General features: G+C 54.3%; 1 protein-coding gene across 6 annotated transcripts in view; it reads left to right on the top strand.

The window, feature by feature from the left end:
- The window catches only part of RAB11FIP4 (RAB11 family interacting protein 4), a 108097-nt gene that overhangs the window by 46188 nt on the left and 38681 nt on the right, over positions 1-23228 (top strand). For 2 of the 6 annotated variants that reach the window (XM_060395250.1, XM_042255439.1), the window contains exon 1: positions 19179-19433. The exons of 3 other annotated variants lie outside the window; for them this stretch is intronic. In XM_060395250.1, coding sequence (XP_060251233.1) covers positions 19404-19433 — 30 coding nt within the window. In that variant the 5' untranslated portion in view covers positions 19179-19403. Of the gene's footprint in view, positions 1-19178; positions 19434-20533; positions 21517-23228 lie in introns of those variants that run through there. One more of the 6 variants, XM_042255441.2, reaches the window with a different exon arrangement.

Raw genomic sequence — 23228 nt, 5'->3', positions numbered from 1 at the left:
GGTGGGGCTGGGCCGGATCAGTGTGCTAATACCGATGTGGGGTGTGGGGTGAGGCAAGTCTATTGAAAAAGTAGTCTTTGGGTCTAGTGCGGAAGTAAGCATGTTGGACACTCATATTGGTGTCCTGGCTCACCAAGCCTGTGTTGTTGTCATTGCTTAAAAAGAAAAAACACAACATTTAAAATGCCTAATTCAGGACCCGGCCTGTGGTAAGTGAGCAGTGTCTGCTGTCTGTGGGAGGAGGCACACAGCTTTGCCTTGAGAGCCTGGACTTTGGGGTCAGAAAGCCCTGGGTCTGAATCCCAGCTCGTCCCATTCCTAGTGAGACTTTGGGTACATCCTGTCATGTCTCAGAACCTCAGTTTCCTTGTCTGTGAAATGGGCACAGCCTTCTTCCTCAGACTTGTGAAGATTCAGGGAGATGGAGTCGAGCCCGAGGCGTTGGTTAAGATGTTGTGGAGCCTGACAGCGAGTGGAGCCCTGGAAACACGGGTAGCTATAAATATTACGACTTCACTTCTATTGTCTGGCAAAGAACCAGGAAGCTCTTGGACCGCTTTATTTTTTTCTCGCTTTCCATGACTAGCAGGTGGCTTTCTCTCCAGGACTGTTTTTTCATGGAAACAAAATTGTATTTTTTTTTGGTATCACTTCACAGGAGCGATCACACATGACTAGTAGAGAACAACTCTGCTGTAAACCTGGCTGGGTGGCGTGGTAAGCCCTCACCATCCACAGCCCCCCACCCAAGAGCCCCGCACCCATGGTCCCCTACCCACACGCCCCCACAGACGCTCACTGCCCACAGACCTCCACCCACTGCAGCCAGGGTTATCCCCGGCGGCCCTCTCGACCACCTCACAGCCCCACCATCCCCCGCCTCCCGCTCCCCGCCTCCAGCTCCCCATCCCCACCTGCCTGATAAGTACCTTAAAGCCATTTGCCACAGAGAAGCAGCTGTGCAGAAAGCCCCCTCCCCACACACAAGCCTTGACTCAGGCCAAACGCCATCTGCACCTCCATCCTCCCCAAAGACCCCTCAGCCGACCCCTAAGACATACAGATAAGAACCACCACTAGGAAGCCTGGCAACGCCATGAGCCAAACAGCCAGTCGGAAATTGACGGGGTGCGTCACTGGTGACCCTGTGGTTAAGACTCTGCTTCAGATGCAGGGGGTGCAGGTTCTATTCCTGGTCGGGGAACGGAGACCCCACATGCAGCCAGAAAAAGAAATGGGTGTCGTACTCCTCAGTTTGGCATGGTGCTTTCCCTCGGGACCATCAAAGAGGGTGACGAGACTTGTCTGGGGAACTCTGTCCTCCCCTGAGGAGCACGCTGTGGGGACCACTGTCGCCCAGACTCCAGGTCCTTCCTGTTCAGAATGTGGTCCCAGGAGGGTACACAGGTGCCTGTCTCTGAGGACTCTGCAGACTCTGAGGCTGAACCCAGACCGGCTGGGACAGAATCTGCATTTTAGCAAGACTCCAGGTGGTTCATTCATGTGCTCCCCCAAAGTCTGAGATGTGCCCCTGCGGATCCCTGCGATTGAGCGTGGAATCAACTGGGTAATTTAAGCTGTGCTGATGCCTGGGTCTCCACGCCCAGGTCTGGATTTCACTGGCTTGACGTTTGGCCTGATGCAGAGAGTTGTTTTTTCTTTTTAATTTAACTTATTTCTGTATTTATTTATTTTTGGCTACATTGGGTCTTTGTTGCTTTGCACAGGCTTCCTTTAGCTGTGACAAGAAGCGGCTACTCTTCGTCGCAGTGCGCAGGCGTCTCTTTGCGGTGGTTTCTCTTGTTGCGGAGCACAGGCTGTAGGTGCGCGGGCTTCATTAATCGCAGCACATGGGCTCAGCAGTTGCAGCAGGCGGACGCGGTAGTTGTGGCACACAGGCTTAGTTGCTCCGTAGCATGTGGGATGTGGGGGTCTTCCTGGACCAGGGATTGAACCCGTGTCCCCTGCATTGGCAGATGGATTCTTATCCACTGCACCACCAGGGAAGTCCTGGATGTGAAGAGTTTGTAATGCTCTTCAGGTGATTTTAATGTGCAGAGAAGTTTGGGAAATCACGGTTCTCAGTCTTATTGAGGGACCCCTAAGCTGTGTTATTGCTTGTGTAAGTAGGACTTGGTGAGAGGAAGGGCATACGTTCGGGTGGCCCTGGCCGGTGCGTGGGTGGATGCATAGCAGACAGGGTCTGGGATATCGCCTTGGAACTGTGCAGGGAGGCAGTGAAGGCCTTGGGCCCACCTCAGCGGGGGAGCAAGGCACCATCCGAGGGTCCCAGAGCTGACTGGCTGCAAAGCTGGACCCCACACTCCCTTCCCTGGCATTCAGAGGTGCTCCCTCCACCCCTCAGTCCTCTAAACAAGACCGCAGCTAGGTACTGATCAGTAAGCCCGCCTCTGCTCTGCTCTTGCTTTGCTGGCTATTGGCTCAGGACTCCAGCCAACCAACCCTGAAGCCAAGAAAGTTAAATCCACCAAAGCTAGATGGATTAACCTAGGGGTCCCCAGCCTGCGGGATCTAGTAATGCCTGATGGTCTGAGGTGGAGCTGATGTGATAATAATAGAAGCAAAGAGCATAACAAATGTACTCCGCTTGAATCATCCTGAAACCATCCCTCCTTCCCTGCCCCCGCCCGTGGAAAAATCGTCCTCCATGAAACCAGTCGCTGGTGCCAGAGAGGTTGGGGCCCGCTGGGTTAACGCACTGGGACCTCGTCCTCTTGTGTGATGAACACACACTGGGAGGCCGCTCAGCTTCATGGAGAGCAGCGGACTCCAGGCGGGCAGGGTCTGAGCCCAGCTCTGCCACCCGTCAGCTGTGCTGCCTCACGCTCACCCGGCGGCGTCGCGGCCCTCGGTTTCCTCATCTATAAACTGGGCACAACAGTACTTCCTGGCTTCAGGGAGTGTTGGGGTTGAGTGGGATGAAGGGGACAGAGCCGCAGGCCGGGCCTGGCAGTGTGGGCACCAGAGAGAGCTGGGGTGGCTGAGGGCTCCGCATCACTTGGCGTGGCCCCGGGGGTTTCGGGAACACCAGTCTCGGTCCCCAGCAGCACACCCTGAACCTCTGGGGCCCAGGGCTGAAGGCACATACCTTTTGGGCCTGGAGCCAAAGGCACATACCATTCTTCTCCTCTGCCAGACACACGGGCTCAATTGCCTTCCCCCACGTGTGTGTTTGGCGGCTTCGGGGAGACCTGTGCTCCCTGCATGGGGGTCTCCCCAGCTTTCCGGGGCTCATCAAGCAGAAGCTGGCCACGGTTTGTGCCACGCTTCCCACTGCATGGGCCCACTCACGACTGAGCAGCTGTCACTGTCATGGTTATTTTTATTCCTCCCTCTGGGAGCCCAGAATCAAAAGGAAACGTTAGCTCTGCAGCCTCGTTACCAAGAGCAGAGGAGCCGGGTGGGGTGGGCGGGTTTAGATCTTCTCAGCCAGGGCCGCACAGGCTCAGAGTCACAGCATCTCAGAGGGCAGGGCCCCCGGAGGCTGTCTCGTACGACTCTTCGTCTTAGAGATGGGGAGACAGACCATCTGCGACACTGGACTTCCCCAGCTGGGAGTGGGGCTGGGCTGGATCCTAGTTCTCCTGGCTCTGGGTCGGGAGGTCATTCCCCTGCCTCCTATATGGCTGCAGCCAGGGAGGAATTAGGGTCGTGCTCCAGAGACCTCACCCCCTAGCCAGTGTTTTGGTGGGAAATGTAGTCTTGGGCCCCAGTGCCTGACTCAGGATCTGGGGTGGACCTAGGGATCTGCTTCCTTAGCAAGCTCGTCTGATCAAAGTTTGGAATCACTGGTGTGGACTCTCCCCCTTGGTCCCAAAGCCCTAGACCTGAGCTCTGGGCCTCCTCGCTCCTCTCAGGCATCAACATGCCAACCCAAAATCACAGAAGGCACCACCTGTGTGGCTCAGCAGCCAAGAGTGGGTCCCAGGGGAAGCGGACAGAGGCAGGGTCCTGTCATGCACCTTGGATCCAGGCAGCCTGGGATCAAATCCCACTTCTGCCACTTCTAGTTGTGGGTCCTTTTATTCATTTATTTTGTTAGGTCTTTATTGAATTTGTTATGGTGTTGCTTCTGTGGTTAATATTCTGGTTTTGTGACAGACAGACATATGGGAATCTTAGCTCCCTGACCAGGGACTGAGCTTGCACCCCCTGCATTGCAAGGCGAAGTCTTACCCACTAGACCAGCAGGGAAGCCCCTAGCTTCCTCAGCACGTTTCTTCACCTGCTCGTGCCTCTGTTTCCTCGCCTGTGGGTTGAGGAAGTGAAGCTTCCCTCCTGAGGTGTTGTGAGGATTCAGTGAGTTAGTACAAATAAAGTGCTTAGGCTGGTATCTGGCACACAGTAAAGTCCATAGAAATGTCACTGTTTGTGCCCCTTTTGCAGGCTGGGTAGATTATGCTGAGAGAGGTTAAGAGACTGACCTAAGGTCACAGAGCTATTATGCAGCAGAGTTGGTTGGGGTCTCAGTCCTTGTCCTACACAGTGGCTGCCTGGGCGTCCACAGCCTCCCCAGCCCTGCCAGCCACCTGCAGCTCTGGTGGCGGGTCACCGATTGGCCAGGAAAAACACCCCCATCCCCACCCCTCCAACCCTCATTGCACACCTCGCGTTAGGCTTGGTTATCAGTTCCTTTAGTCCCGGATGGAGCCACTTTTGCCCCAAAATTCCTTCACTGGGACAGAGGCTGCTGCCCACTTCAATATCAAAACCTCAATTTTTGTTACGTTAACACCGCACTTATACTCAATTGAAAGCTTACTTTCAATTTCTGATAGAAACTGCACTTCAAACCTCTGCACTTTGGTCCAAGAGCACGCTTTCTAGCATCAGCTCTTCTGGTCCTGGTGCCACTTTCTCGTCTGGGAAAGAAAGTGGAGTTGAGAACTTCCTTGGTGGTCCAGTGGTTAAGGCACCACGCATCCAACGCAGGGGGCGTGGGTTCAATCCCTGATCGGGGAACTAAGATCGCACATGCCACATAGTGCAGCCAATCGGAAAGTAAAGTCCAGATATCCTTAAACCGAATCTCTGCTTTGAGCCTGCTGGCGTTTGGAAAGGACCTCACAGCGCCCCTCTATCCCACTGCCCACCACCCCTTAGTCTTCCTCTGACTCCATTCTCATCTGAGTGGTGCTGCTGGAATTGGGAAGTTTGGTCTAGCATCTGGCTGGTGCCCACCTTCAGAAATGGCCTCGAAGTACCTCTCTGGTTGTCCCGAGGCCTCAGGGACAGAGAGGGGCCATTCAAGCCTGCGGAGGGCCTGGCAGGCGCCTCGCCCGTTCTTTCCGCCACCCACCCCTTTCCCTCTCGGTGGCTGCATTACAGCTCCTTTGCTCTTCTTTCATCCCCGCTGGGACAGAATCTGCCCTGAGCGGTCAGGGCCCGGCCAGCTCTCAGGGACCATTCTAATGAAGGTAACCGAGTGCTCGGGCGGCTGAAACGGCCCTTTGCAAAGCAGCCAGGAGAGGGCTGCCCTCGAGGGCAGAGTGTGCCAGCTCTTGTTTGCCTCAGCCTGGCATTCGAGACGGGCTGGCCCTGGCGCGCGGGTGGAGGGGCCCAGGAAGGGGAAGGGGCCGGAGAACAGGTTTATTTGGGGTGAACTGGGCTGGTTCATGGCAGTGCGCGCTCAGTGCTTCCAGAAGTTGGAAAGGCAACCAGTGGATTTGGGTCACAAGGGGGTGTGTGAAGGAGACAGTAGGATTAACCAGGATTCTGCTGCCAAATGCAGGGGCCCAGGGCTCTGGACTTGGGACCCTTCTGATCAGAGCTTCTTCCCTCCTTTCCTTACTCCTTCCCTTCCTCCCTCTGCTCAGATCCCATAGATGCCAAGGTGCCTTGGGCAGACACGTGTCACTACTGTCCAGGGCTTTGTGTCTTAGACTCGAGAGGTCTGCAGAAGAGTAGAAGGGCGTGGGAGGCAGGCCTGCATCCAGATCTTGGCCCTGAATGTCCTTGGGCAGGTTATGTAATGGTTTTGAGCCTCAGTTTTCTCATCTGTGAAACGGGAAAAGTAGCGCCTCTGCTCTGGAGCATCCAGATTTTGTGAGACCTCAAGCTCTTAGAATGTATGGAGTCATCCTTAAGGATCTCATTGTAGCTTCCTTGTACAAATTTTACAGAGCACGTGACCGCCTGAGCACACTGGCAGGCCCCTCCCGAGCACATGAGGATCTTAGACATTTAAGCTTTACTCGTTTCGCATGTACACATATACCTGGTAGGACTGTGAAGGATCAAGTGAGCTAATATGTGTAGAGCTCCTGGAACAGTGCCTGGCACAGACTGAGGCCCTCGTAAGTGTTCGTTTTTATTCTTACTGCCTCTCAGGGTTGTCATGAGCATTAGGTGTGTGCAATGTTAATGCCTGCAGCCCCACACTTAGTGCTGAAGATATGCCGTTAGCCTACCTAATAGTGCTCACGAGGGGCTGGGTGCAGTGTTGAGGTCTGGGGTCAAAACACTTTCAGTCTGGGCGAGGTAACCAAGACATCAGTTAATCGCGTGCATAAGTGTGTGCTCAAGTCTCTTCAGTCGTGTTAACTCTTTGCAGCCCCATGGACTGTGTAGCCTGCCACCCTCCTCTGTCCATGGGATTCTCCAGACAAGAATACTGGAATGGGTTGCCATGCCCTCCTCCAGGGGATCTTCCTGACCCAGGGATGGAACTTGTGTCTCTTATGTCTCCTACATTAGCAGGCAGGTTCTTTACCCACGAGTGCCGCCTGGGAAGCCCCAGTTAATCACACAGATAGGCAGTTCCGAATGGGATGGTGACGATGTGAGACGCTGAAGGCATGTCGGGTGATCTCTGAGTGAGTGGAAGTCGCAGAGTCGTGTCCGACTCTTTATGACCTCATGGACTATACAGTTTCAGGCCAGAGTACTGGAGAGGTTAGCCTTTCCCTTCTCCAGGAGATCTCCCCAACCCAGGGATCGAGCCCAGGTCTCCCACACTGCAGGCGGATTCTTTACCAGCTGAGCCACAAGGGTGATCTTTAGAGGAGAGAAAAATGAAATCATTTGACTTGGAATGTAAAGAAAGTTCTCTCTTGAGACATGAAAAGAAGGAAAGAATTCTTATTACTCTGATTTATGCACGTCCATCTGGAAGGCAGACTGGCACAGTGACCAAGGCCCAGCTAGAAGCTAAACAAAGGTTATCTTGTTCGGTCTCCTTGACAACTCTGAGATGAGAGAATGGAGCTCAAGTGGGCGAGGTCTTCCTTAGCTGATATATATGTACTCAGTGGTAGAGCTGGGATTCAAACCTCTACCATCCCAGCTCTTTCAGCTACACCACATGGTTGGCACAGATGCGCAGATGTCCTTGTAGGCTCATGTGACCTCATGACCTTCTCAGAGGTCATACTACCGCTACTACCAAAGCAGCTGTGACCTCCCCGGGATATCAGACTCCAAGAGCAGTCAGTCTCCCAGACTTGGGAAGCCTTCCTGACGTTCTCATGTACCTGCATCTTCAGTACAACTCCGCAGACCCAGTTCCCATGGCCAGCCCTGTCCTGGCTTTCTGGTCTACCCACTCGGTGCATCTATTCCCACAGGGGCCGTTGATGCTCTGTTACTTGTTACCTGGAGGTGCACAAGATGCACTCAAACCGCTAAGACAAAGCTCAGAGTTCAAAAAACAAGGAGGGAAAGAGGAGCCCAAGTACTGGGTTCAGAAAACCACAGTAGGGGAATAAGCTTCTCCCTCGACTGACAGGCGTAGCAGAAGCGGGGAATGGATGAAACATAGCTCTCACGGCCCGCTGGAAGGAAGCAGGTGGCCTGGAGTGGGGTAGGATGGGGACTGGCACTCCTTAAGCACCTACAGTGAGCCCTCCACTCTGTTAGGTACTCAACATGTTGTTGTTGTTGTTGTTGAAGTTTTGTTGACTTATTTGGCTGTGCCGGGTCTTGGTTGAGGTACGCAAGATCTTCCTTCTTGCATCTTGGTGGCAGTTTGCAGAATCTTTAGTTGCAGCATGTGGGATCTGGTTCCCTGACCAAGGATTGAACCTGGGCCCCCTCCGCTGGGAGCATGGAGTCTTAGCCACTGGATCACCAGGGAAGTCCCGTCCTTGGCCTCTTCTGGAGACAACACTGAAGGGCCATCCCAGCTCCAGAGCACCTGCAGGGTCAGGTGAGGCCTTGCTACAACTGCCTTACTAGTCACCTGTCCCTCCGTTCCATCCTGCTTCCCTCGTGCCCTCTCTGGGTTGACCCCTAACTGGCCCCTCAGTAAACTTCGTCCACGGACAGTCGGGACCTCGGAGGAGAGGTCCAAGCTGGACATAAACCTTTAGGAGGCCCAGGAAAAGGAGAAGTCAGTCCTGGGGAGGAAACCAGGAAGGCAGGCATACTAGAAGCCAGGCTGAGAAGGTGAAGGAGATAGGTCCCATGGGGTCAAGTGCTATGGTGAGGTGGGGACCCATGTGGCTCTGACTTATTTGTTTCTGCCCTGCGGAGCTTTGGGAGGGATTTTCAAAGCCAGGGCATAATCTCATATGCAGATAAAGACATTTCGAAGGGGACACTGATGATACAAGGAGTGTCTGAGGTTGGAGGTGGTCGTAGGGACAAAGAACCTTCAAGAGAGGGGGTCCGGGATCTGAGGGGAAGGGTCCCTCTGTGAACCAGGCATTGCAGCAGACCGAAGGCGAGAGGGGCCTGCACAGGTGGGTGTGCGGACCCGTGCAGGGATCAGGAGTAGGGTCTCTTCTGGTGAGCAAGGGGAAGCAGTGCTGCATGGCAAGGAGGAGGCCCGACTTGGCCTGAGGGCTCCCAGCTGGCCAGCAGCAAAGGTGCGATTCAAACCCAGCCCCAAACTTGAAACCCTGGCCTCTGGGCTTCCTGAGCTGGAGAAAGTGCAAGGAATGACATTCCAAGCAGAGGGAGCAACAAAGCTATCGATTACCTGTTCAGCAGGTAATAGAGGTAGTAACCTACAGATAGGTGTGGCGCTATCACTGTGCTAAGTATAAGTACCCTTAGTGATCAGATGCATTAGCCACCGTGCCACTGGCCCACACCTCTAAGTGTTCTTCGCGAGTTATTTCACTTAACACCCACCTCCCTCCCCGTCCCTCAGTCACCCTATAGCACAGACACAGTCCGTCCTCATATCTTACAGACTCCGTAGTTGCAGATTTGCTTACTTGCTAAAATGTATTTGTAATCCTCAAATCAACACCCGCAGCATTTTCATGCTCATCGGCAGACATGCTCAGATGACAATTTGAGTTGCCCAACTGAGGTCTTCACTTTCATCTCATTCTGCAAACAAGTATCCGTTGTTTTTTTCATGCCTTGTTGTTGCGTTTTTGTTCTTTTTTTTTTTCCTTTTTGCAGAGAGGGGGTGCAGCTTTTGCTGTTTAAAAATGACCCCAACATGTAGGACTGAAGTGCTTCTCGTGTTCCAGAGTGTGGGAAGGCTGTGATATGTCTCATGGAGAAAATGCGTGGTGCATAAGCTTTGTTCAAGCATGAATTATAGGTGGCACTAGTGGAAAAAACTCGCCTGCCAAAGCAGGAGACATAAGAGACGAGGGTTCAATCCCTGGGTTGGGAAGATCCCCTGGAGGAGGGCACAGCAACTCACTCTGGGATTCTTGTCTGGAGAATCTTCATGGACAGAGGAGCCTGGTGGGCTACAGTCCATGGGTCGCAAAGTCGGGCATGACTGAAGTAAATTTACCCCACACGCACACAGGGCTGTGAGTTCAATGTTAATGAATCAACACCATCCATCAAATAACGTGTCTTTAAATACATGGAAAACCAGGTCAGGGATTGATTGGTTAATGAAAATATGATCAGAGGCTGGCAGGAATCAACTTGAACACCAGCTGTCTGTTTGAAGCAGAGCTAGGGTTCGAACCTGGCTGGCCAGCCATGAATGTGGTCCGGTGGTTGAGTGAGACGGCAGGGGGCTGGGCCTAGAAGAAAGGTTTCTTTTTCCGGGCGCAGGGAACATCCCTCTCTCCCTCCCTTGCGAGGGCCTCCTCTGGGCCGGGCCCCTCCCACGTCTGTACCTGGACACAGCAGCCCCTTCGGGCTGCGGTTTTCCCCTAAGTGGGAGGAACACTGGCTCAGTGTCCTCGGGCCAAGGCCTTTGGTTTCCCGTTGCCGAGCCCGGCCCTGGAAGAGAAGCCACAAACGAGGTGTGTGTGTCTGAGAGGCAGGCCGGCTCAGCTCCAGATGAGCCTGTTTATTCAGGGACAGCCGGGCCCAGCCTGCCTGGGTGGGTCCAAGTGCGCCCTGGCCTTGCCCCACCCCGCCAAACCTCCCTGCCCGCCGCCCGCCGCCTCCCAGCCCTGCTCCCGGCCTCTCATCCTGCAGCACCCGCAGTCCTACTTTTGTCATTTACCGGCCGGCTTGTTTGTTGTGGGTTTGGGGTGTTTTCTCATCTCCAGATAACGGAGGAGACAATTGTGGGGGAACTGTGTTCTCCAAGTGGAATTACAAGCCCTTGAAGATATGTCCTTCTGCCCTGAAAAAAAAGATGTAAGGTGACGTTCATCCACCCCGAGGCTTGTCTCAAAGTCATGTTCCTCTCAGCAGCGGCTGAATTCCTGAGATGAATGGCCTCCAGCCTAGAGCATCCCTGGGGGCATGTCTGAATTGCTGCTGAGAGCAGGGGTTCAAGGAGGACTCAGGGCTGGGAGGAGGGGGTCGTGCCCATGTGAGAGGGCCTCAGAGGGCCTGGGGCCCCACCTTGTTGGAGAGCAGCTGTTCTGGGCAGGTTGCCTCCAGAACGACTCTGGGGAGGGTTGGGATGGGTGACCCAGAAGAGAAGGCAGCTCAGATGCTAAGCTGTGGGGCTGAGAAAGGAGCCCGGGCTTGGAGTGAAAAGAGCCAGAATGGGACCTCATCGTATACAGAAACTGCAGCTCAAGGATACAGCTGTCCAGGCAGTGTTTGGACCCCAGCATCTCAAGTGGAAGGCCTCTCTGGGGATTTACACACACAGCTCACATGAGTGTGCACACGTGCTAATGCCTGGCAGGGAATCCCCCTGCCTTAGCGCTCAGCCCTGGGTGTCCAGCTCTGACACCAGTGAGCCCTGGACTCTGTGTCCCCTTCTTATATTTCCAGGTGGCTGGCCTGTGGTTTCTGCTCAGTGAATGTTTGAAAACTAGTGACTGGATGAATAAATGATCTTGGTTCCACTGTGACTGCTTCGAGGAAGTGATGTTACAAATCTGAGCCTCCTTTTGTTTTGGTGGACAGTCTCTGGGGTCAGCTCCCTGGGTTTGAATTCTGGCTCTCCATCTATAGGCTTTATGTCTTTGAGTCGCCTCATTAAGCCTCAGTTTCCCCATCTGTAGAATGGGGATGATACCTGCCTCACCAGATTGTTGTGAAAGTTAGATGAGCGCATATTACGTGAAGCTCTTAGAACAGAGCCTGGCGCATAGTAAGTACTTTGTAGGTGTTTGCTATTCTTATCTTTAAAATGAAGACACTAACATCATGTTAGTGTGTGTGTGTGTGTGTGTGTCTGAGTTTGAGCGTGCCAGGAGCCTGATGCATTGTTTTCCCAAGTGTGTTCCTTACAACACCGAGTCCTTTTGTTGTTAGTTCATTGAGAAGAGGTTCTGTCCAAAGGTGGACAGCCTTAAGAAACCCCCAGGCTCTCTCCTCTGACATGCTCTGTGACATCTCCAAGGAGGAGCCAAGAGTTTTGCCTGCTGATTGAACCATAAAGCCCTTTTTATGCTTTCACAGTGCGATGGGGGCTCTGCAAAATACATTTTTGAAAGCAACAAATATTTCTTCCCTCCCTCTCTCCCTAGAGCCCCGGCCCCGTCCTCCTCTCATCCAGCAGCAACCAGGGGAAAATCAGGGCTCAGCTCCTTGGGCTTGTCTCTGGGGCAGGAGGCAGCAGCCAAGTTCCCACCAGAAGGGCGGCTAGCTCTCCACTCTCATGTGGCCAGCCAGGCAGGGAGAATGATATCTCACCTCCAAGGGCAAGACACTTTCTAGGACGTATCGCAGGGTGCATGGAGACACATCACAGAGGCCAGGTAAGAGCTGCAACTGATGGAAGTAATGTTGAGTTGGACAGTGGACGCTGCCCCAAGGATGATGGAGAAGGGCAGGAGACCTGACTTGCTCGCAGTCTTTATCATCCTTGTTAACTAGTTTCTGCTGATTTCAGACCATTCAGTTGCTGCCAATAAACTGGTTTTGCAGTAAGAGAGGCAGCTGGGGGTCCTGGACAGGGGCCCACAGATCTGAGTGTGCATCTTGGTTCTGCCACCCTGGCTAAGCACTAACCCTTTCGAGCCTCAGTTTCCTCATCTGTAATCTAGGTGCAGTACATCTATCACAAAGATGACTGGAGTAAAATAAATGAGAAGAAATGACTGGCATACAGTGGATCTCCAACAGTTATTGCTGTTCAGTCGCACAGTCGTGACCGACTCTGTGACCCCATGGACTGCAGCATGCCAGGCCTCCTGTCCATTGCCAACTCCCGGAGTTTACTCAAACTCATGTCCATTGAGTCGGTGATGCCATCCAGCCATCTCATGCCCTGTCGTCCCCTTCTCCTCCTGCCCTCAATCCTCCCCAGCATCAGGGTCTTTTCCAAGGAGTCAGTTCTTTGCATCAGGTGGCCAAAGTATTGGGCCTTCAGTCCTTCCAATGAATATTCAGGGTTCATTTCCTTTAAGATTGACTAGTTTGATCTCCTTGCAGTCCAAGGGACTCTCAAGAGTCTTCTCCAGCACGGCAGTTCAAAAACATCGATTCTTCAGCACTCAGCCTTCTTTATCGTCCAACTCTCACATCTGTACATGACTACTAGCTGCTGTTAATAATAAGCTGCAGGGGAAGTGGTCTCTCTCTGGTTTCAGAGCCCCTGGCCGAGGCACTCACTAGGGCAGAGGGTGTTTCTTCAGAGCTCAGAGCTGACACAATCTAGGAACAGGGCAACTGGATCTTGGAAAAGGCCTTTCTCATTTCCTTGTTTCTCTCCTTTCAAATTCCATCTCAGGAACTTCAGAAGAGATGCCAGGCCCCACCTAAAGAAATAGCTTACGGGAAAGACTTAAGCAAGGAGCCCTGTGAGGGGCCAAAGGCAGGACCTTGTGGAATGTCCAGGGAAAGCTGTTTTCTGACCCTGACGGCAGGATAAAGTCCAGGACAGTGGGCGGGGGCCCAGCTGCTCTTCCCTGAAGCAAAAGGCAGTGTCTAAACCCAGGGTGAAAATAGTCCCCTGCCCCCAAAGCCTCTGTCCTGCTTTGGTTTCCTTCATGGTACATGTCACAGACATCATCCGTTCATTGACTTTGGTCTGACTCTCCCCACCTGAAAGCAGGGGCCACAGGAACTGAGGCTGTTGATCACAGCTGTGTCTCCAGCACGAGGAAAAGGGTCTGGCTCATAGCAGATGTGTGAGTGAATGACGGAATGACCGAACCACGCCTGCACCTGTGATCGCTCCGACTCACACTGTAGTCACAAGCCTTTGGCAGAGTAGTTCCCAAACGTTGTTACATTGCAGTCACCTGGGGCAGCTTCAAAACCAGCTGACGCCTGGCTCCCATCCAAGCCGCTGGGATTCGGTTGCTATCTGATATAACAGCATTGACTTTATTTTTTTTAAGTAAACATGTTGGGGGCTGCGCTGGGTCTTTGTTGCTATGTGCGGGCTTTCTCTAGTTGCAGCGAGTGGGGCTACTCTCCCTGGAGTGCACAGACTTCTCACTGTAGTGGCTTCTCTTGCTGCCAAGCACAGGCTGTTGGTGCACTGATGGCAGCACACTTAGTCATTGTAGCAGGCTTAGAAACTGCAGCAGGCAGGCCTTTGAGCACAGGATCAGGAGCTCACAAGGCACGTGGAGGCATGTGGAATCTTCCTGGACCAGGAATCCAACCTGTGTCTCCTGCATTGGCAGGCAGATTCTTATCCACTGCGGCACCAGGGAAGTCTTGGGCATTGACTTTTTTAAGCTCCCAAGTGAGTCCAGTGCACAGCGCAATTTTGAAACTGCGGCTTTACTATCCACTCCTAGAAATCAGAGACGTGGGCTGCCAGGTGTGGGGGGAGGTAAGGAGGGTCAGGGGAGGCATTTGAAACAGAAGAGAGTTGTTTATGCTCTCAGGGGTTTGCAGTCACCTGACTCTACAGAGAGTAAAGGACAGGGAAGGTTTCCCTCCTTGCCCTCTCCCAGTCCAAGTCAAAAACCGTGTTCCGTTTCCTCCTCACCTGCCACCACCTCCTCTTAGATGATTGGGTGAATCAGGAGGAAGACAGGTTCTCTGACCATTTTCCCTGCTTATTGGGTTTGCATGAGTAAGAAAGCCCGTTGTTTATGTGAGCACAGGTTGACAAAAATAGAGCCTAGTCTTCTAACACTTGGCCCATGTCCAGAGTCTGTAGGACCTGGTCCCAGCCCAACTGCATACATGTCAGCCAGGTATCACGCAGGACTGCAGGCTCTGGGGCAGACTGCTAAAGCCTCTGAGCCAGAGGACAGCCACCGGCACTGAGGTATTTGCCAGTGGAAGGGGGCTCATGTTTCTGGGGCACACACCTGGTCCAAGACCTGCTCCTGGGCTAGGTAGGGTAGGAAGTGATGTGCTGTCTGAACCGCAGCTCCCAGAGCAAGGGGTGGTCCGGGGTGCCTCTTCTTCCCTGTGCAGCACAGACCCTTGGACAGGCCCTTGCTGATGCAGTGGGGGAGTGGGAAGGTCTTTCCCTCAGGGTTAAGAGGCCTCTGTAATCCCATGATCCTGCCTACTTCCTTAGTACCTGTATCTCTTTCTGAAGCCACTGCTGAGGTTACCAAAGGTTGAATTTGTCCCCTGGGGTGGAAAGCTGAGACTTGGTTTTGTGTGTGTGTGTTTGGCCACACCCTGCAGCATGTGGGATCTTAGTTTCCCCAACCCAGGATGGAACCTGTGCCTCCTGCAATGGAAGAACAGAGGCTTAGCCACTGGATGGCCAGGGAAGTCCCAGAAAGCTGAGACTTGTTTAATACTTGGGGTGATGCTTTCTGACTTTGGAATCAAGAGAAGACAAGTGCTTGGGGTGAATTCTGAGCCAGCAGCATGCAGGGCTTTTTCCACACAGAGAGCAGTAGCTGGTGATACGGTGTTTGGACAGAAATAGAGTCTACTGTGTGACGAGGTTTGACCAGTTTGACAGTCCTGGTTGATGACTGATATTCGTCTTGGAGAGCCCGGCGCTAATCCCGGCTCTGCTGTGAACTGTGAGAGGAGAAGCCATTTCTCACCTCTGGGCTCGTCTCCTTGTTTGGAAATGAGTGGTTTCACTAGACTAGTGGTTTGAAACACCTTCTAAGCCATGGCACACCTTGTCCATGTGCAGCTTCATGTGGAAGCCTTCATGGAAAGCAGACAGAAGTGGAGTGATTCCTATTGCTTATGCAGAGCACACCCTCACCCCGCTTTTGCAAGGTCTCCCTAGAACCCTGAGGGTTTCAAGGACCCCAGCTTGAGAACCACTGGACCTGATGCTTGCCCCCTGCCCAACTCTGGTATGATTCATGTTGTTCTCTGTTCATTTGGCTCATGTTGGTTGGCATCAGTTGTTTGACTAATGTTAACACCAGGTAATGTTCAGAGAGCTCTTTTCCTGTTTTTGTTTTTTTAATAATATTTATGGGTTTGTAGGATCTCAGTTTCCTGGCCAGGGATTGAACCCTCACCCCTTGCATTGGAAGGTGGATTCTTTTCTTTAAAAAAAAACATAATCAAGCTCATTTGTTTTTAGTTTGGGTTTTTTATGTTTGTTTGTTAATTTATTTTTGGCTGTGCTGGGTCTGCCTGCCTGTGTGGGCTTTTCCCTAGTTGCAGTGGGTTGGGGCTACCTTCTAATTTGAGGGCCTCTCATTGCGGTGGCTTCTCTTGTTGTGGAGCATAGGCTCTAGGAGCACAGACTTCAGTAGTTGTGGTTCTTGGGCTCAATAGTTTCAGCTCCTGGGCTCTAGAACACAGGCGAAGTGGTCATGGCGCTTGGGCTTAGTTGCTCCATGGCATGTGGGATCTTCCTGGATCAGGGATCCAACCGGTGTCTCCTGCATTGGCAGGTGGATCCTTTACCACTGAGCCACCAGGGAAGCCCCTGGAAGGTGGATTCTTAACCACTGGACCATGATGATGCCCTACCTGCTTAGCCTGGCCTCCCGCATGGCCCCAGACATGAACAAAATGTTGCCTCTTCACACCCTCTGATGCTGAGCTAACTCCTGCACAGTGCAGCAGAAGGAAAGTTAATAGGGGTAGATAGCCATGGTACAGAGAGCGCTCACCAGTCTCTTCCCTCACCTGGATCACCCAGGTGATCATGTGCTTCCCGCCCCCATCAGCTTCTGGAAGACCATTAACTCCGGCTTGTCAACATTCCATCTGCTTCTCTGTGGCTCTGACATTCAGCATCATGGGGTATGCGCCTATCAACAGTGGCAGAATCAGTTTCATGACATAAGAATCCATTAGAGTGACTTGCAGTCTGAAAATTATTCCTGGGTACGTTCCCTGGGAGAGGGCTTCTGTTTTTAATGGGAATGTTATTTCCCCTGAAGAGACAAGTCAGACCCCTTAGGAGATTCACAGGAGGGAAGCACTGTGAGGGCATCACCTCCCTGCCACTCCCCACCTTGGGCCTGTCTGACCTGATCCCTAGGAAAGAGAGGGTCTGGCACTGGCAGTCAAGAGCCCCGTCTCTACTCATCTGATATCTCACTCTGTGACTTTGGACAAATTCCCAGCCTTCTCTGAGCCTCTGTCTTCTCATCCGTAACATGGGGGATGAGTGTTTTATTTTATAGTATTTATTAATTTAATTACTTTATTTGGCTGCACCAGGTCTTAGTTGCGACACTCAGGATCTTCGATCTTTGTTGCGGCATGCGCAGTCTTTAGCTGTGGCCTGTGAACTCTTAGTGGCAGCATGTGAAATCTATTAATAGTTCCCTGACCAGGGATGGAAGCCTGGCCCCCTGCATTGAAAGCAGGGTCTTAACCACTGGACCACCAGGGAAGTTCCTATCATTTCATTTAAACCTCACAACTGGAAGAGGCAAGGTCTTGTTCCCACTTTACAGAGGTGGAAACTGAGGCTCTGAATTATTACCTGACTTGCCCATGGTACGCTGTAGAACTGGCAGGCTTTAACTCAGCTTGTCCAGTGCTAGCATATTGTGATACTCCTCTCTGTCGTTCTACTTCTCAGGACAAATACCTGGAGATGCTCCCTACCACACCAGGTTCAGGAAAAATAAAGAGGGATCAGTAGCATCACCCCCTCCACGGGGCTCTGGACCATGTCCATCAGGTTCCCCCTGGTGAGGGCAAGGAGAGGCTTGCCAGTCTGACTCTCCACTAAACTTGACTGGGAGAAAGTCAAGATCACCTTAGGTTTCTGCTTCTCTTCCCCTGTCCTTGGTGACCCTCTCATGTGACCTGCCTTCTGGATCCTCATGGTCCTTAAGGGGCAACAAGAAACTTGGAAGGAAAGAGGAGAAACTGAGACAGAACCCCAGGATTCAGTGCCTTCCTAAAACCTCACCTGAGGGAGCTAAGCTGAGGTCTCAGGGTGGAGCTGAAAAGGCAGAGCAGGCCCAGGGTGCATGACTCATTCAGGCAGCACACCTTTGATGAATGCCTAAAATCAAGTGTACCCACTGGGTCAGGGTGCAAAACAACCCAGGAAGTAGACAGTGCCAGTCCCATTTTACAGATGAACACACTGAGTCTGAGATATCATAGAACTTGACCTAAGACTTGCAACTGGCCAAAAGGATTCAAACCGAGGTCTGTCTGATTCCAAAGCCACTGCTCTTTCTGGTACACCACAGTGCTCCTCAGTGTTAGGACTGTAGGGGTGGACATGAAACCAACAGTCTGTGGCCTTCACATGTAGATCTCAGAACTGCAGCACATAAGCAGGGAGGAGAGGGCCAGTTGTCATAGAGTTTCCACCTACAGTGCCCCAGCCTCCTCCCACATGCAACCCTGGCCAGAAGGCGCCCCGCCCTCTGGCTAATGCTGTCCATTTTGGAGAGTCCCCAGCAGGTCTGGGGGCCCTAGTGGAATGCTTTGCCTCAAGAGACAGGCCCTGGTAAACAGAACGGCAACTGGAAGTTTGTTTACAAGGGAGATAATGGGGAGAGGAAGCTGAGAGCAAAGAGCCAAAGATAAGGGGGCTGAAAAGCTGTGTGTGTGTGTATTGATGTTGGACCAAAGGGCACTACCCATACCAAAGCGCCACCTTGTTTGTCAGTGAGAACTCAGGAATGGCCAAGATAGCTTCACATGGGCTTGACTCGAACAATTAGAAGGGTAAGTCTGCTCTGCACCCTCCCCTGGTTACACAGTGCAACGTCGTCACAGGGAAGCCACACTCGCAAAATTTGCTGGTTTACAGTTTGCCGTCTTTTAATCTGCAGCATAATAGTTAGTTATGAGGGAGCACATTTTTGACTCATATTTACTAAGCTCCAACAGAAAGGGTCCTTTCCTTCTTGATTTTTTTTTTTTTTCCAGTTCTTGTTGCTGCTTGCTTGGTTCTTTGTATTCCCATACTGGTTAAAAAGACAGCTATGACTTTACACCAAAAGGTCGGGAAAGTTGTGGGTAGGATTCAAGATGAGAATCAATTCAGGAGTCACTCGACTCAGGCTGGTGGTGGTGGCGGCAGTGGGCTTTGACGCCGGGTGTGGGGGCTTGTCGGCAGGTCTCCGTTCGCGTCCGCAAACGTGAACCAGGAAGCAGTGACAGCAAACTGAGAGTAGCTTGGAGTGGGTAGCGACGGCCACAGCGCCCGCCTGAGAGGCGCGTGAATTTACAAACTCCGGAATCCCAGGGCCCCGGCCGCCCAAATGCCTGCGGCAGTAACCTGGCGGCGCGGGCTCGGGAGGGCCCGGCGAGCTCCACCTCCGGAGGCGCCCGCTGGGGCCCGGGGAAGGGGGCGTGGCCCGGGCCCGCCTCGAGGCCGCGCGGCCAATAACCGGCGTTGCCCCCGCCACCTGCCCCTACCTTAGGGGGCGGGGTTACCTGGACCCCGCCCCCCGTGGCTCGGGTTCCCAGGCCGCGCTTCCTTCTCCCCTCGCTCCTCCCCCGGCGCGAGGTCCCGCCCCCTTCGAACCCGGAGCCCGGGCGCCTCGTGATGTCACGGCAGCTTTGATACAAAGAACCCTTCGGCCCACGCGGGTCTCCCGGCAACGGGCGCGGGTGGGGGCGGGGTCGGCGCCGTCAACTGGTGCCGAACCCGGCACGCAGTCTCGGCACGCACCGGGCTGTTCCTGAGCTCGGCCTGCGGAGTCTCCGTTCGCCCCGCCGACCCGCTCCCGCCCGTTTCTCTCCTCTCTGCAGCACACCGACCCGCACGCGGCCGGACGGGGATGCGCACCCCGCCTGCCCCCGGGGGCCAGGTAAGCGGCTGCTGGGGGTGGCGGGGGCTTGGGGCTCCGACGACGCGCACCTTGCTGGGCCCGTAGTCCTGGGACTGGGGAAGTTGCCGGATCACGGAACTTCGCCCGCAGTCCGGGCGCCGGCTCCTTCCCTGGGAGGGTCCGCCCTGGTCGGAGGTCCGGTTACCTGCGCCCGGGTGCGCTGGGCCGCAGGGGTGAAAGTCTCTACCCCCAACCCTCTCCGGGTCCCTGGTGCAAGGGTGGGTAACAGTAGCCCCGGGGCGCGAGGAGAGGCGGCCAGTTCTCTCCTAGGCGCCGTTTCAGAAAGTGTTTAGAGAAGGATCTAGTGGACTGGGAAGGAGGTTTGTTTGCCCGGACGCCTCCCTTGGGACATCCCCCGCCCCCGCGTCCCACCTCGGCTCCCAGGGCTCCTGACCCTCCGGGGCTTGTGTTGCCCTAGCTCCCTGCCCTTGGCCTTGCTCAGTCCCAAAGCGGGCCGTGCACGGGCGAAGTTTTCCCGTAGTTCTCGCAGGCTGCACGGACCGTGTTCCCTAGCTTCCCTCATCTCCGAGGGTCTCTGCCAGACAGGAGGGAGGACCGGCCTGGTTTGGGGTTTGGGCACGGGGCCCTGCTCCTTCCCAGCGGAGGGCGGACGTGTGAGCGGGCTCTCAGCGCCCCAAGAGCCCTCAGATCCGCCCGGTAGTCGTGGCAGTTGTCATAGCCGCTCCTCTGCGGGCGACAGGCGTCTCTGAGGTCTGGGCGGAGCAGAGATTTGGAGAACCGAGTGGGAGCTGCAGGAACCCTACGCAGCCCCGGACTTTATTTCTTGCCATCCTTGCACACCCTCCAGGGTACCTCTTTCCACATGCCCCCTTCTCCCCTGCTCTCCTACAGATGGCTGGAGGGGACACATCTTTCAGCCCTGAGGGACATGCCAGTGTTCCTTGACTGATTTACAGGCCGCCTCCTCAAAGGAGGGTGAGGGAGCTGGGCTCCGGTACTCAGCGTGTGGGGCTTGGGTGGCAGCCCGCTGGGCTGGTTCCTGGTGATCCACCAAACCACTGTCCTCCCTTCCTGGAGCCTGGTGCTCATCGCAGGGGCTCCTGGGAAGGAAACCCTCAGGTCCTTTCCCTGGTGAAATGTAGTTTCCGCGAGGGCTGGGAGGAGGGTCCCAGCTGGTGCACTCAGAACCCTGCAGTAGGGTTCTCTTCTCTCTCTTTGCAACCATCTAGCCCAGCCTTGGTGGAGTCTTAGAGTCACTGATTTTGGCTGGCAAGTCTTGCCACCCACTGGCCACCAACTTACTCCACGACTGTCCCAAGCCTTACCCTGCTCAGCTGATGTTCATGAAATGCTGATTATGTGCCCCCGGGGGCTGTAAAATGTAGACACTTTCCACCCTTCCAGGTGTTTGAAGCCTGTTGGGAGGTGGGGGACTGATATCCTGGGTTGAATTGCTCCCTGCCCAACCCTGCCCCACCCCAGCCCTCAGGGAGGGGTTGATCTGGCTTGTCTCCAAGGTCCTTGTGACTTCGCCCAGGTGCCTGTGTCCCCTGTGGGATTCTTAAGTAGCAGGCAGCACATCTCGGGCAGATGCCAACTGGGGAACAGCTCTGTAATTTGGAGACCCTGGCTTTGATGGAGACGGTGGGGCAGATGACTAAGTGAAGAAGTGAAGTCGCTCAGTCGTATCCGACTCTTTGCGACCTCATAGACTGCAGCCTGCCAGGCTCCTCTGTCCATGGGATTTTCCAGGCAATAGTACTGGAGTGGATTGCCTTTTCCTTCTCCAGGGGATCTTCCCAACTCAGGGCTCGAACCCGGGTCTCCCACATTGTAGACAGACGCTTTACCGTCTGAGCCAGCAGCGAAGTCAGATGACTAAGGTGGGCATGAGGTAAGACTGTGCCTAGAGGACGGACAGGACCAGCCAGACCAGGTGAGCAGGCAGGAGGCGTGCCCTTTGCCCCAAGGAAGACCAATAAACGACTGCCCGGAGCCTGTCCTTGGAAAGGACTTTCTTTCAGCTGAGGGCAGAAAGAAGAAACCAGAGTGCCTGGAGCAGCCTGCCCTGGGGAGGCACTAGGCTTCAGCAGGAGAACTGGTTGGTGAATATTCTCCTGTTCTCCACCCTCCGTCCCTCCTGGCCTCTTCAGAGTATTCAGGCCCCTTCATGGCCTCCTGGCCCCTTCCTGCAGGGACCGGCTACCCCCACGCCCAGGGCTTTCTGTTCAGCTGGTCACCTGGAGCCCTCTCAGCTCTCATCTTCCAGCACCCTCCTCATTCCTCACCAAGGTGGCTAGAAACTTCTTTTCCTAGGGCTCCAATCCCTCCTCTGAGGTGGCTCTTATGCCAAGGGATGTTTCACAGCTGATTCAGCTTTAAGGGGCTTCACAGTTTCACTTTTTATTTATTTTTAAAATAGTTTTATTTATTTGTTGGCTGCGCTGGGTCCTTGTTGCCGCACGGGCTATTCCCTAGTTGCACAGGGCAGGGGCTGCTCTCCAGTTGGCGGTGTGCGGGCTTCTCGGTGCAGAGGCTTCTGCTGTTGCGGAGCACGGGCTCTAGGGCTCAGTAGCTGTGGTGCACAGGCTTTGTGGCTCTGTGGCATGTGGGGTCTTCCTGGACCAGGGATCGAACCTACATCTCCTGCACTGGCAGACAGATTCTTTACCACTGAGTCACCAGGGAAGCCCTCACTTTGCCTTTTATATTTTAGGTGTAGATAGAGAAGATGCACGCAGGTGGAGCAGGTGGGGAGAGGTTCAAAATAAAATAGCAGATGAGCAGTTCTGGGAGGTAGGCACCTCAGGGACTCAGGACCTTAGACAGGGGGCAGAGGACAGCCTGGGCAGAGGGAGCCCACCCTTTGGCCCTGTGCCCTGTTCCCGCCCCCCCCCCCCCCCCCCCCCCGCCCCCAGCACAAGGCTTATTGCCTTTGGACAAGGAAGCGTCTCTGGCACTGTCTGCTGCCTGGGCAGTGGGCACAGTGCCTTGGCTCTGTAGGATCCCTGGGGGTGGACGTTTTCCTCTGTGACTTGACCCAGCAACTGGGCATTGATGGCATCAAGTCACTGGCCTCTTGAATGAGGAGGACCATGCAGGGCTTCTACCGCTTGGTCCTGCAGCTGGATAACCTGCCCACGGCCAGCTGAGCACGGGACAGACGTTCTGATCGGGCAGACCCACCTGGTGTGTGTCTGGACATTGTGTGAATGTGTCCCCAGGCTGTGGTACACGGTCTCCTCCTCCAGGTGGTCTCCAGGGCACAGATCCTTCCCCATACCTATTCCCCAGCCTGCACCAAGCACGTTGCCCGGCACAGGCAATTCCTTCATTCAGCAATGGTTGAGCATCTAATTCGTGTTAGGTTCTGGACACAGCAGTGAACCCAGCCGACAACAATCCCTGCCTTCAGGGAGCACGCTGTGACAGCAGAGGACAGGCGAACAGGGAAAACCTGCAGCGTGAGAGGTGCTGGGAGAGAAAGCAGGGTCCTGGGGAGTGCGCGGAGAGGTGTTTGAGAGTGGGGAGGGAAGTCCTCCATGAGAAGCTGGCCTCTGACCACAGAGGCCTGGAGGAAGGACCGTGGCTGATGAGGTGCCCCCACGGGCCTGGAGGGAGGCCACCGAGATCGGGGGGAGAGAGACCGGGGCAGGTGTGCTGTGCCAGGGCCCAGCCCGGGTGCCAGGAGGAGAGCAGCCGTGCAGCTGAGAACGCCGCAGGCACAGATGCCTTTCAGTGCTGGGTCCTCATCAGGCCCCTGCTGTTGAGGGGCTTGGACCTGAAGGCATTCCTGGGGAGAGGTGTCGGGGT

Source organism: Ovis aries, chromosome 11 (assembly GCF_016772045.2).
Source record: "Ovis aries strain OAR_USU_Benz2616 breed Rambouillet chromosome 11, ARS-UI_Ramb_v3.0, whole genome shotgun sequence".
Classification (NCBI taxonomy): Eukaryota; Metazoa; Chordata; class Mammalia; order Artiodactyla; family Bovidae; genus Ovis; species Ovis aries.
This window is presented reverse-complemented; position numbering and strand designations above follow the sequence as displayed.